General features: G+C 44.5%; 1 protein-coding gene across 2 annotated transcripts in view; it reads right to left on the bottom strand.

Moving 5' to 3' along the window:
* Window positions 1-297: 297 nt before the first annotated feature.
* The window catches only part of lipeb (lipase, hormone-sensitive b), a 36,352-nt gene continuing 22,529 nt past the window's right edge, over window positions 298-14,120 (bottom strand). For both annotated transcript variants that reach the window (XM_079692103.1, XM_079692104.1), the window contains exons 9-13: window positions 12,093-12,320; window positions 10,619-10,810; window positions 5,976-6,157; window positions 5,006-5,272; window positions 298-4,349 (exon numbers count right to left, since the gene is read on the bottom strand). In XM_079692103.1, coding sequence (XP_079548229.1) covers window positions 3,951-4,349; window positions 5,006-5,272; window positions 5,976-6,157; window positions 10,619-10,810; window positions 12,093-12,320 — 1,268 coding nt within the window. In that variant the 3' untranslated portion in view covers window positions 298-3,950. The remainder of the gene's footprint in view (window positions 4,350-5,005; window positions 5,273-5,975; window positions 6,158-10,618; window positions 10,811-12,092; window positions 12,321-14,120) is intronic.

Genomic DNA, 14,120 nt, shown 5'->3' with positions numbered 1-14,120 from the left:
GATTATCATAGAAATCTTACAAGATGTATTTTTTGTTCAATTGGATCTGACACTTTATACAATTCACAAAGGTCAACCTTGTAAATGACCTTTCCAAAAGGCCTGACTTAATCAACATTTGGGTAAAAAAGCATTTGCTATTCACAAATTCATATATAAAATATGCTTTGGGATAAAAACTAAAAGAGGCCAGCAAGATTAGATTATAATTTCCATATTTTATTCTCAGCGACTTTAAGTTAACCTTTAGTTTGATCAATGCAAAGAGACATCTTGATTCACGAACACAACTGCAGGTTCATGGGAGAATATATTTATTTAGATAAAAATCAACAAAGGAAGAAACCAGCCGACTCGTGGCGTATCAGACACAACATTGAAGAATGCAACCTGCAAATCAAACATCAATCATTCGATCAACACATCTGAAAGTAGAGATAGTTACATGAATCATAACGTTTGATACACATTCTTTTTTTTTTTTATTCACAGGTTTGCACTTGGTGTTTTGAATTAAATAAAACAAAAAAAAGTATAAACCAAGTAAACTTAAAACTGCTTTGTTTCCAGTCTATGGCTTGTTTTCTGAAAAAAAAAAAAAAAAAAAAAATCATAATTTCCTACACCGGTATTACATTTTGCGGCGTAGTGTGCATAAGGAGCACCGACTGCATTTTCATCAACAGCAAACACTAAATGGCAAGCAGCACATCCGTTAGGAGACTCCGGCTGCAGTCTTTGGTTCCGTTTTGAAGCGCTAGAGATATATTTAAGATAAGTAACTTAGTGATCAAATTCATATTTTTCATTTGGAAACATTTCTGAGAACTGGTTGAGGTCAGTCGCATCAGAGCGTTGATGCATTTATGAAAGAATGAGGTTTCAAGGAAGTTTGGTATACATTTGGTATAAAGAGCTAACTATAAAATCCAACCTTGAGATTCAATAGATTGCACAACAATAAATTGCATCACAGCCAGGGGGCGCCGCCAGGGATTATGGGCCACATGAAAAGATATCACATTGCTTACTTAAACATTTCTTTCTTAATGTTCTAAAATAGTTTGGGCCCCTGTCCGTCACGGGCCCTCAGAGTCGTCCTAACTCTTCACCCCCTTACGGCGCCCCTGATCACAGCATTTCTGACGCAGTGTGTGAAAGATGATGAGATGCTGGTGTGTTAACTTGCATAGCTTGTTAGAGTTGTAAGCAGCGAGCTCACGTCTGTAGCAGCGTTGCACTTTTTCAAATAAATCAGCCAGGGGCAAGAAAATCTCACATTCAAAAAACCAAAAAGAAGTAAAACTGGAGGTACGTTGTTCAACCTGATTATCAAACAAATAAAAGACAAAAAGCGACATTACACTGACTGTTTCTACAAGGACAATTTGTGATTACAAAGTATATGGACCATCAACGATTACACGCTATAAGGCGACAACACTCACTGAAAGAACGGCTTCTGCTTGAAGCTAAATAAGCATCAGCAGAACCACAGAATGCCAGGAATGGGAAAACTTTTTTTTTTTTAAAAAGGTAACACTGCAAACGTTTTCATCCAAAACAGCATGGTTCACCTGCAGTCAGGGCAGCCGGATGCACGAGTGGTCATTAAGGGTAAGAGGCATAAGGAGGTCTATGAACAGCAAGTGGATTTGAAAAAAAGTGCTCTAGTCGCCCACATACTTTATACAACAAAGTGCTAATGGCCGATCCACCCTGCTAGGCTTCATAAGTTTTTTCAGGACTGGTGAAGAAGTCAAGTTGATGTACAGAACATCACCGACACAACACGTAGTCCAATAGTGTCTCACACACACACCAGAGACTAGTGTGATCATGTGTACATGTAGACTGAGCCACACATACAGGCACCAAGAAAGACATAAAACAAGACAGTGACATGTAACCTAAAAACCCACGTGCACAGAACTGCAAACTACTGTGAAATTACAGCAACCTCAGCCGGTGTCTCAGAGTGAACAAGTGCATTACTGTCTTCCCCTTTGCCACCCTGGTTCTTTCCATCAATCTGACTAAAAAGATTGCGGTAAGTACTGGGAGTTGACAGATCTAAGCATGGTCTAATCCTGTAGCATGACTTTTCTGCTGAAAATCCTGCTCTTCTTCTACAGGGGGGGGGCGGGGGGGGGGGGGTTGCAGTCGGAGCTTCAGCTAAATCCTATTCATCACACAGCATCCTTCTACACAGACCTGGCCCTGATACGAGAGAAGGACGCAGCCAGCATTGTTGGCATCTATATTTAGTTGGACCTGATCGAAGGACTGACCCTCAGAAGGACATTTTCGTGTGCTTCAAAGTGCTTCGGTGGCAAAAAGCTCAGAGGAGTACCCTCAGCTTAATGAAATCAAAGTTAACCCCAAATGTAAAAGCACCCGGTCCACCAGCCGCTCCCAGTGGGCCAAATACAAGTTTAGTGGCTTTTACACAGCACTCCTGCAATCTGTTTTTCTTCTTCTTTAGTTTTTCCTGAGAGCCTCCGAATTATAGAAAACCAATTTTCAGGCAGGAAATCCATCGATTCAAGAGAAGTGGTACTTTGACACACTGCATACTGTGCAGAGAAGTAGTGAGCGGAAAAACGCCTGGTGAGTAACGGGGACAATCTGAGAGGAAATCAGTGCAGTGGAGTTTAAAATGTGTGTTGATAGCTGAGGGCTTTGTGCTACCCCTTCCTCTCCTCCTCTACTTCTGAAGAACTCTTTCCAGTCTCAAAGGGAAAACAACTTTTGGGTCTCTCAGACATATCAGAGCCATGATTGTTCTCAACAGACTTGGAATGGGAATATTTAAGCATTGACTTCAGGAAATAATCAGTGCATCTACACAAATGTGACTGCAGCAATGAATAGAGATGCAGCCCTATCAACACAAAGCACCAGGCAGCGTCGATAGCCCACTGTCCCACTGTCCACTATTCTATAATGACTATACCATTATCCTATTCATATGCATTAGAGGAGGATACACGTATAATTGGAAAGGCCAGGGACGTCTGAGCAGCTGTGCCGAAGGAGGAGGGGGTAAATATGGCGCACGTTCAAACAGCATCAGTGTACATTAAAAGAACAATATAGTAAACAAACCAACAAAAAAAAACCTGTAATGATTCAAGGATTAAAATACAGCAATACAAAAATATAAATAACAAAAGTAACACTACTGCATAGGGGTAGTAATATGATTACAAATTGCAACAGAATCTCAAGAAAGCAAGTTAATCAACGTATCCAGTTCAGCCTTTCAGTCTGTTGTTCAGCCTTGCAGCGTTGTGAGTGTGTTTGGTAGAGTCAACAGAGAAACTCTCCACGAAGGGAGCTGTGTTGACTGCCAAACAGGCGTAATGGAGAACACAATGTGGAGTTATTAAGTGTGATTTAGAGTGGCTCCCTAAAGGACAAGTGGCCATTTTGATTGGGACGACTCTATACAGAAGCATATAGTGTGCCTACCACTATTTGATTAGTGCCTTAAATGAGTGCCTTGTCTTGGATGAATCGCCCATTCAGGGCCGTCTTTAGTATCAGCGCTGCTTTCTGTCCTGGCCGTGCTCTGCTAAGTGTGTGCGCTGCATGTGTGGGTGCGTGCTGGTCTTTGATCTAAGTAGCTGGTGAATGACCATTTCATTTGAAAACATGACTTTGTCTTTGGTGAGTGTTTTCATTTCGTCTGCCAGCTTTGCTTTGTGCATAATACAGACAAGTGGCAAGAATGGCAAAGCAGAGGAAGTCTTGTTTTGGCGCTACCCCTCTTTTTTTTGTCTTTAAGAAACTGGGTAATCACATAGATTGCCCTCCCCCCTCTCCCCCTCTCCCCCCATCTGCTTTTTAGGACACTCTCTTTGAGGCATCGCACTGCCTAAATGTGTCTGACTTTCATTTACTCTCCCCGTGTCTCCACTCCCCTGCAGTCCTTAATGTAACCTCACTTAAGGCTCGATAACAACAGCGTCAGTGTTGTTCTGGGCTGCCACAGCAACTAAGCCTTCCCCATTGGCCATTTTAGCCGCGACAGCAAGCTCCCCTTCCTCAATGGGGTCGGAAAAGATAGACCCGGCCTCCCCAGAAGAGGCGGACACACCCCTATCGGTGCGCTCCAGCTTGCGGTGCTTGCGTGGCTCGGGAGGCGTGTCCTTCTGGGTCAAGACGTAGCGAATCCTCTCCGCGCAGATGTTAGCCGCCTCCTTGGTCTCCCTGCAGAGCTGGGACAGGCTGAGGAAGCCGTGGGGGAGGTCGTCCACCACGCACAGAGTGACGGGCTGATCTATGTTCCTCAAACGCTTGGCGAACATCACAGAGTCATCCAGCATGGGGTCTAACGCACAAGCCTGAGTGGAGAAGGGAGAGAGGGGAGAGAGGGGGAGAGAGGGGGAGAGAGGGGGAGAGAGGGGGGAGAGAGCGGGGGTGAAAAGCAAGTTAGGATATGTCAGGAATCTTAATTAAGGGATGAAGAAAAGGAAGCCAAGATTCCCGGGTTTCCTTTGTGCATACTTTCTTTATATTCCCGCGGACTCACTCTAGCCACTTTCAAATCAGCACCAATTTCTTCATTTTGTATTAACATCCTTCAAATGTGAGCTCAGGCTTTAAACCTCCCATCTCTTTCTCACCGTGATATAACGATGTAAGTGAACAGTCCTCTCTGATCGCCATCTCTTCACTTTCTAAGGCTTTGGTGCTTTTACCTCTGCAACCTCCCATCTGCTTTTCTCTTGTCTTCACTATCATAAACCAACACTCACAATCCTGCATGGAACAATATCAGATCTACTTAGTTTAAAAGTGTTTGTAGAAAAACGTAAAAACCAAATGTAGACCGTTGCAAAGACTCAAATGCTCTTCAAGGCAAGCTTACACTACGCTCAATTCGAGTAAGCCAACTTAGATGTTTGTGTACTTAACTGTATTAATGCTCTCCTGCCCAATTCCTTTGTATCAGAATAAAGTAGAGCTTCATTATCCTGTCAAAGACTTCCAGACTCACCACTATGTGCACAGGGGGCAGGCCTTTCAGCATGCTGTCAGGAGCCAGCAGAGGAGAGCAGAAGGGATCTTTAACCACAGAAGAAGTGTCCACCGTCATGGTGGCTAGCTGCTCTGAGCGCAGGGGCTCAAAGCCCAGGGGAAACTCCCTGCGGTGCTCCAGCTCTGACCCCTCCTTTCCAGCAGGGGGAGGTATGGCCACTGAAAACAGCTCCCTGGACATGGAGGGGTCTGCCTCCTTGGATAAGAAGAAATGCACATCTTCTGGCTGCAGGAAAGGGGAGAGTAAAAAGTATTTAGTTGTGGAGAAACTGCACTGAAGGAGAAAGTAATGTCAAGGACAATAATAAGGAGTGAAATATTAAATAGGCAAACTCCATTGCATATACACACAGAGGACTTTGTCCTTGTGGAAATCATCTGAAAACCTTGGCTCGGTGCCTGAGAGTCTTGGCTGAACAATCCCCATTTGAAGGAGGAAAAGCATATTTAAAATCGTGCGTCACCCCTGCAATACTATTCTTCACAAGCAAGGCACTAATCCAGCCTGCCTGTGTGAAAAAACATGCGAGGATAATCAGCAATACCTGGCTGGTACCCGCCGCACACCCAAGAAAAGCTTTGATACTCAGTCAGCTTTTCACAGCCCAATCTGTCAATGAGGCATGGGTGACTTCATCTAGGCTGAGATCATCAAGATCAAAAACAAACGTGGCTGCAGGGTATATAACGCAGTATGGTATCGGGGGCAAAGTATCTCCATGCTGATCACATGTTCAGTCTTAAGTCCATCTAATGAGGGGAGAGATAGCCTGATCATAGGTGCTATAATTATCATCAAACAGTCCCCCAGTAAGAGCCAAGTGTTCTTTAAAAGCCCGTAGACATTTAATGCTGTTAACTTCTTCAGGATAAGAGTATCCACTGAGAGCGAGCTAATCTCAATGTAAACATGTTGAAGCGTGACGTACAGTGCTGTCAGGGAGCAGCGCTGCACACTGAGAAGTGGAGTCGTTGTGGGATCCCAACTCCTGGCAAGTCTGGCTCTTCACAGATAATTTCCTGGAGGGGAAGTCGGAGGTCTGTGAGGCGACAGGGGGGTCCGCGTGAGGAGAGGAGAAGGACGCCTCTGAAATACTCTTCCTCACTGTGTCTGAGAAACAAGACGGAGAGAGGGGAACATGGAGTTAGTCAAAATTGCAAATGTTCCAGACAAAAATAAAGCTTCATTAAAAAGATCCATTAACACAGAAAGTAATTTTGACGGTGTGTGTAAAGGACAGACGTGGGGTCAACTGCAGCTGGAGGACCGGAAAGAAATGACACAAAAAGAAACACACAATCACTTTGACTTATTCCGTCTCTACTTATCATATGTCCTCTGGTTGACAGCCAACTGTTAAAAGCCTCAAAATGCAAATTGAAGTGTATCAGGAAGGAGAGAGGCGAAGTGGGTGGAGGGAAATCAAGCAGTGCTGTCATGGCGATATCATCTGCCCGCCCCGAGCCGTCAAAACATAGCTGTAGTCATGGCGGCTATCTCCACAAAGTGCTACCGATCTCCCATCTCTCCCATAATGAAGCATCTCAGCACCATGATGGCCTTTTAATAATGTACTCCCACCAATGACATTCTCATTAGTTTGGGCTTTCAGCTGGGGGGGAGGGGGGGGGGGGGGGGGTGTCACCTGGCTAAGGGGACACCAGGGAAATTAGGATTCGCCATCAGATTTACGGAGGCTACAATTAACAATTACTGTCAAAGCCCCGCTGCTCCGAAGACGTGAACTGATAGGAATGGGTTACAGTGTGGTTACGCAACAAGGTGGGACAAAGTGATAATTGGACAGTTGAAAGCTGAATAAAGGGGATCCATGTCATTAACCCTCATCCATACGGACTGTAAATGAACTTGATATTGTTACACACATAATTGACTTAAATGATGATGCTGAAAATATGACACACACACACAGTAATGAAAGACCCGGGCAGATTGCATCTATGGCAGAGCTTTGCAGACAGTGGGGCTCCAAACATTTTAGCGAAGGCGTGGTATATGGAGGTACATAATATTACATCAGTTATCAAAACAAAATCACGTAGAATAGCCTAAAGGTGTGCGATTTGGTTAAAGAAATACAGTAGATTTAGATACATTTGGGGTTTTCCCTCTCCTGTATTGTTCTATAGTTTTTTGTGCATGTAAATGGTCTCCAAAGGCTTAAATCCTAAAGTTCCCTCCAGAGGGAGTTTCTCTCCGACACTCCCTCCCTGAAAATGACCTTAATAGCACCCCATTTCTTTGGTGTTGTCTGATGTTATGTCAAATAACATTTGGCTCAAATGTGAGTCTCTATGGAATCAAATAATACAATCACGATCCCATTGGTATGAAAAAAATGGCCAAACTAAGCAAGCCAACTAAAGGGGCATCAAGGGGGCGCCTTGAGGCTCAGAATCCTCCTGTTGTCCAACAGAATAAATGCAGTATCTGGCAAGTAAAAACTTATTTAAGCCAAAGACATTTATTCTAATGTTCCCATGCCTGCAGACACACACAGTCACACACAGTCACACACAGACGCACACAGTCACACAGTCACACACAGACTCCCACAGTCACACACAGACGCACACAGTCACACACAGTCACACACAGACACACACAGTCACACACAGACTCCCACAGTCACACACAGTCACACACAGTCACACAGTGAAACAAACACACACACAAACACACACGGACACACAGTCACACACAGACGCACACAGTGAAACACAGACACACACAGTCACACACAGACACACACAGTCACACACGGACACACACAGACACACAGTGAAACACAGACACACGCAGTGAAACACAGACACACGCAGTGAAACACAGACACACGCAGTGAAACACAGACACACACAGTCACACACAGACACACACAGTGAAACACAGACACACACAGTGAAACACAGACAAACACAGACACACACAGTCACACACAGACACACACAGTGAAACACAGACACACGCAGTGAAACACAGACACACACAGTCACACACAGACACACACAGTGAAACACAGACACACAGTGAAACACAGACACACACAGTCACACACAGACACACACAGTGAAACACAGACACACACAGTCACACACAGACACACGCAGTGAAACACAGACAAACACAGTCACACACAGACACACACAGTGAAACACAGACAAACGCAGTGAAACACAGACACACGCAGTGAAACACAGACACACAGTCACACACAGACACACACAGTGAAACACAGACACACACAGTGAAACACAGACACACACAGTGAAACACAGACAAACACAGTCACACAGTGAAACACAGACACACAGTCACACACAGTCACACACAGTGAAACACAGACACACAGTCACACAGTGAAACACACAGACACACACAGTGAAACACAGACACACACAGTCACACACAGTCACACACAGACACACACAGACACACACAGTCACACACAGTGAAACACAGACACACAGACACACACAGTGAAACACAGACACACACAGACAAACACAGTCACACACAGTGAAACACAGACACACACAGACAAACACAGTCACACACAGTGAAACACAGACACACACAGTCACACACAGTCACACACAGTGAAACACAGACACACACAGACAAACACAGACACACACAGACACAAACAGTGAAACACAGACACACAGTCACACACTTTGAAACACAGACGCACACAGACACACAGTCACACACAGTCACACACAGTGAAACACAGACACACACAGTCAAACACAGTGAAACACAGTCACACACAGTGAAACACAGACACACACAGTCACACAGTCACACAGTCACACACAGTGAAACACAGACACACACAGTGAAACACAGACACAAACAGTGAAACACAGACACACAGTCACACACAGTCACACACAGACACACAGTCACACACAGTGAAACACAGACACACACAGTCACACACAGTGAAACACAGACACACAGTCAAACACAGTGAAACACAGTCACACACAGTGAAACACAGACACACACAGTCACACACAGTCACACAGTCACACACAGTGAAACACAGACACACACAGTGAAACACAGACACAAACAGTGAAACACAGACACACAGTCACACACTTTGAAACACAGACGCACACAGACACACAGTCACACACAGTCACACACAGTGAAACACAGACACACACAGTGAAACACAGTGAAACACAGTCACACACAGTGAAACACAGACACACACAGTCACACACAGTCACACACAGACACACAGTCACACACAGTGAAACACAGACACACACAGTGAAACACAGACACACAGACACACACAGTGAAACACAGACACACACAGTCACACACAGTCAAACACAGACACACAGACACACACAGTGAAACACAGACACAGTCACACACAGTCAAACACAGTCACACACAGTGAAACACAGACACACACAGTCACACACAGTCACACACAGTGAAACACAGTCACACACAGTGAAACACAGACACACACAGACACACAGACAAACACAGACACACAGTCACACACAAACACAAACAGTGAAACACAGACACACAGTCACACACTTTGAAACACAGACGCACACAGTGAAACACAGACACACACAGTCACACACAGTCACACACAGTCACACACAGACACACAGTCACACACTTTGAAACACAGACGCACACAGTGAAACACAGACACACACAGTCACACACTTTGAAACACAGACGCACACAGTCACACACAGTCACACACAGTCACACACAGTGAAACACAGACACACACAGTGAAACACAGACACACACAGTCACACACTTTGAAACACAGACGCACACAGTGAAACACAGACACACACAGTCACACACAGTCACACACAGTCACACACAGACACACAGTCACACACTTTGAAACACAGACGCACACAGTGAAACACAGACACACACAGTCACACACTTTGAAACACAGACGCACACAGTCACACACAGTCACACACAGTCACACACAGTGAAACACAGACACACACAGTGAAACACAGACACACACAGTCACACACTTTGAAACACAGACGCACACAGTCACACACAGTCACACACAGTCACACACAGTGAAACACAGACACACACAGTCACACACAGTGAAACACAGTCACACACAGTGAAACACAGACGCACACAGTGAAACACAGACGCACACAGTCACACACAGACACACAGTCACACACAGTGAAACACAGTCACACACAGACACACAGTCACACACAGTGAAACAAAGACACACACAAACACACACGGACACACAGTCGCACACAGACGCACACAGACACACACAGTCACACACAGTGAAACACAGTCACACACAGTGAAACACAGACGCACACAGTCACACACAGACACACAGTCACACACAGTGAAACAAAGACACACACAAACACACACGGACACACAGTCGCACACAGACGCACACAGACACACAGTCACACACAGTCACACACAGTCACACACAGTCACACACAGACACACACAGTCACACACAGTGAAACACAGTCGGGGGTATACCGGCGGCACTTGGTGGCGCCTCCTGTTCAGCCGAGCTGGGGGCGGGGGCGGCGGCTCGGTTGGAATCCAGCAGAGAGTGGATCCAGTTGGAGGCTCCCTGTCGGAGGTCTCTGAGCATCACAGCCGTATCTCTCCTCACCAGACTCAGCTGGCTCCCCTTCTCCACCTGCACCTCCGTCTGGGGCTGGTTGCCTGGAGGAAGAGGAGACATAGGAAGACTCATCAGGGGAAAGATGGATGCTAAACAGAGAGAACAGCATTTCTGTTATTCTTCAATAAGCCCAAATGAGAAACAGATAAGCAAAAATAGGAAAGATAAAGAAAACCACAGAAAATACAGCCATTTGTGTCACAGAGAGCAATACATAGGGATGACAGAACGAGTGAATAGAAAGTGATTAGTGTTAGACTTCATTATTGACAGCGACAAAGGGTCAACAGTATCTCTGTCAGAATGATTTGGCATAGTTGGCCATTTACTAGTTCTCCTTAGCCCTCCTCTTCTCCTGAGACTACAATGTATCAAATGACTTGTAAGAGTTTCTCCTGCTTTTTACATTGCATTAATGACAAGGCATGAAAAACAATCTATATGCTAATAAGTTGAGTTGTGGCTAGGGAGGGTGTTTCAGACATGATACAGCACGGTTAGAATAAAATCCATAAAGATTTATGATTAAAAATGTATAATATACACATTGTGTGCTGAAAAAGGAATTGAGCAAGTGAACAGGGAGATCCGAGATGAGAACAGAACTTGTTTTATGTTTAATAAGATAATTATAACTGTTCTAAAACGAAAAGACATGCAGGCTGAATTGACACAAAATAGATTGAAGTTTTCTTATCAATTAGTTGTTTCAGCTGTTTGTAAACTTTGCATATCATAAAACATCGCTTTGAGTTTTCTTTTTGAAATGGCAAAAAAAAAGTATATATAAATATCAATTTAATAACATTTTATTTATGCTACACAGATAGTTTGTCAGCATTATTATTTTTAAAAGGGCCCTATAATGATTACTTAAGGGTTCATATTTGTATTTTGAGCCTCTACAGCGACATGTTTCCATGTTTCCATGTTTTAATGTTCTAAAAAGGTCTTTCTTTTTCTCACTGCCTGTGCTGCAGCACCTGTTTTCACCCTCTGCTCTGATTGGTTAGCTGGCCGGCTCTGTTGTGATTGGTCAACTCGCTTTGAGAAGTCCCGCCCCTTAAAATACCAAGCACTATCACGTTGGAGCTAGCCAATAGAAGCGCGAATATTACATAGTGATGTCACTATGTGGTAGGGAATTTCTGGGCTTTATCCTTTGCAGACCATTTACATGCACAAAAAAAAATATGCGCGTCGCTGCTAGGGGGCGCCAGCCAGGTACCCCAAAACAATTGTTTTTTACCTAAAATCTACCAGATTAAAGAACACACCTTATTTAGTTTGTTTTCTAAATCACAAACACACTTGCACCACTACCTGCGTAGGCGCTCAGACACCTGGAGAGCACGCTGAGCGGCAGTAGGGGATCCATAAGTGTGAGCAGACGGGAGGGCGAGGCGTAGGCGGTCAGCAGCGTGGCCGGGTACACGGCCACCAGGCCATCTGGCATCCGCACGCCAAAGGCAGCCGCGCGCATCGTCGTCGTCACACACAAGTTGCCTCCCGCACTGTCACCAGCCAGACACACTTTCTCCCCGGTCCAGCCTGGAGAGATGAAACAGGACGGTGAAGATAAAGGTGAGGACAAAGGAAGAACATAAATCCATGGGGAAATGGGGAAATGGCACACAAAATAAAAGGAGACGAGAAAAATATGTATTTTTCTACAAATCCACTGTGGAGCAAGAAAAGCAGTGCGGCCCATAAAGTAGCAGAATCTCTTTTCTGGACCGTGAGACGGCTGAATGTGGGGCTGCTTGGAGCTGGTTGTGTCTTGCTATCCGCCTCATGGCAGTGATAATGTCTTCTTGTACTAAAACACAAACACAGCACTGCGATCACTGTTAATTTGACACAGCGTGCTTCAGCGGGCGGATGTACCCCAAAACAACCAGATGTCTTTTGTTGTCAGCCTGAATGCTTAGCGTCACAATTTGTGTTATATTACAGAACAACGGGTACAGTGCAAAACATGGCGCTGCAGCATGATTACTTTCAAAGTGATGAACGATTCCTCTTGAAAGCTGCAGGGAATTGGTAAATGCACTCAGAAGCAGTCCACTGACTCTGAAAGGAGTGAGCTTTGTCTGCTCATTAAGTCTAATAAACTAACTTCTACCTGCCTAATGCATTTAGCATTTCAACTGCACATGGCTTCCCATTGCATTGAGAAGTAGTCCCAAAAAGTACATGGGAGTAAAACAGAAAAGCCAGGAGTCTGATATTAACGCTAATGTGTGTGACCCTAGATAACAAACTGTCCTTCACTGCAAACATCAGGAGGATACGTCCCCAGCTGACCCAGAAAGCAACGCAGGTTCTGGCTCAGGCTCTCGTCATCTCACGCCTAGACTACTGCAACTCCCTCCTGGCTGGTCTGCCTGCATGTGCCATCCGACCTCTGCAGCTCATCCAGAATGCAGCGGCTCGTCTGGTCTTCAACCTTCCTAAATTCTCCCACACCACGCCGCTCCTCTGCTCCCTTCACTGGCTTCCAGTAACTGCTAGAATCCACTTCAAGACACTGGTACTTGCGTACCATGCTGTGAATGGATCTGGCCCTTCCTACATCCAGGACATGGTTAAACCGTACACCCCAGCACGTGCACTCCGCTCTGCATCAGCCAAACAGCTCGCTGCACCCGCACTGCGAGGGGGACCCAAGTTCCCATCAGCAAAAAACACGTGGGTTTGCTATCCTGGCTCCAAAATGGTGGAATGAGCTCCCCATTGAAATCAGGACAGCAGAAAGCTTACACATCTTCTTCAGACTGAAAACTCATCTCGTTCGACTCCACTTTGAGCAATAGAATGAAAAAACTAAAAACTAAATAAAAAGCTCTTATATTATACTAACTAAGCACTCATATACTAACTAAGCACTTATATACTAACTAAGCACTTACATACTAACTAAGCACTTACATACTAACTAAGCACTTATATACTAACTAAGCACTTACATACTAACTAAGCACTTATATACTAACTAAGCACTCATATACTAACTAAGCACTTACATACTAACTAAGCACTTACATACTAACTAAGCACTTACATACTAACTAAGCACTTACATACTAACTAAGCACTTACATACTAACTAAGCACTTACATACTAACTAAGCACTTACATACTAACTAAGCACTTACATACTAACTAAGCACTTACATACTAACTAAGCACTTACATACTAACTAAGCACTTACATACTAACTAAACACTCATATACTAACTAAGCACTTACATACTAACTAAGCACTTATATACTAACTAAGCACTTACATACTAACTAAGCACGTACATAGTAACTAAGCACTCATATACTAACTAAGCACTTACAT

The sequence above is a fragment of the Notothenia rossii genome (assembly GCF_949606895.1).
Source record: "Notothenia rossii genome assembly, chromosome: 7".
NCBI lineage: Eukaryota > Metazoa > Chordata > Actinopteri > Perciformes > Nototheniidae > Notothenia > Notothenia rossii.
This window is presented reverse-complemented; position numbering and strand designations above follow the sequence as displayed.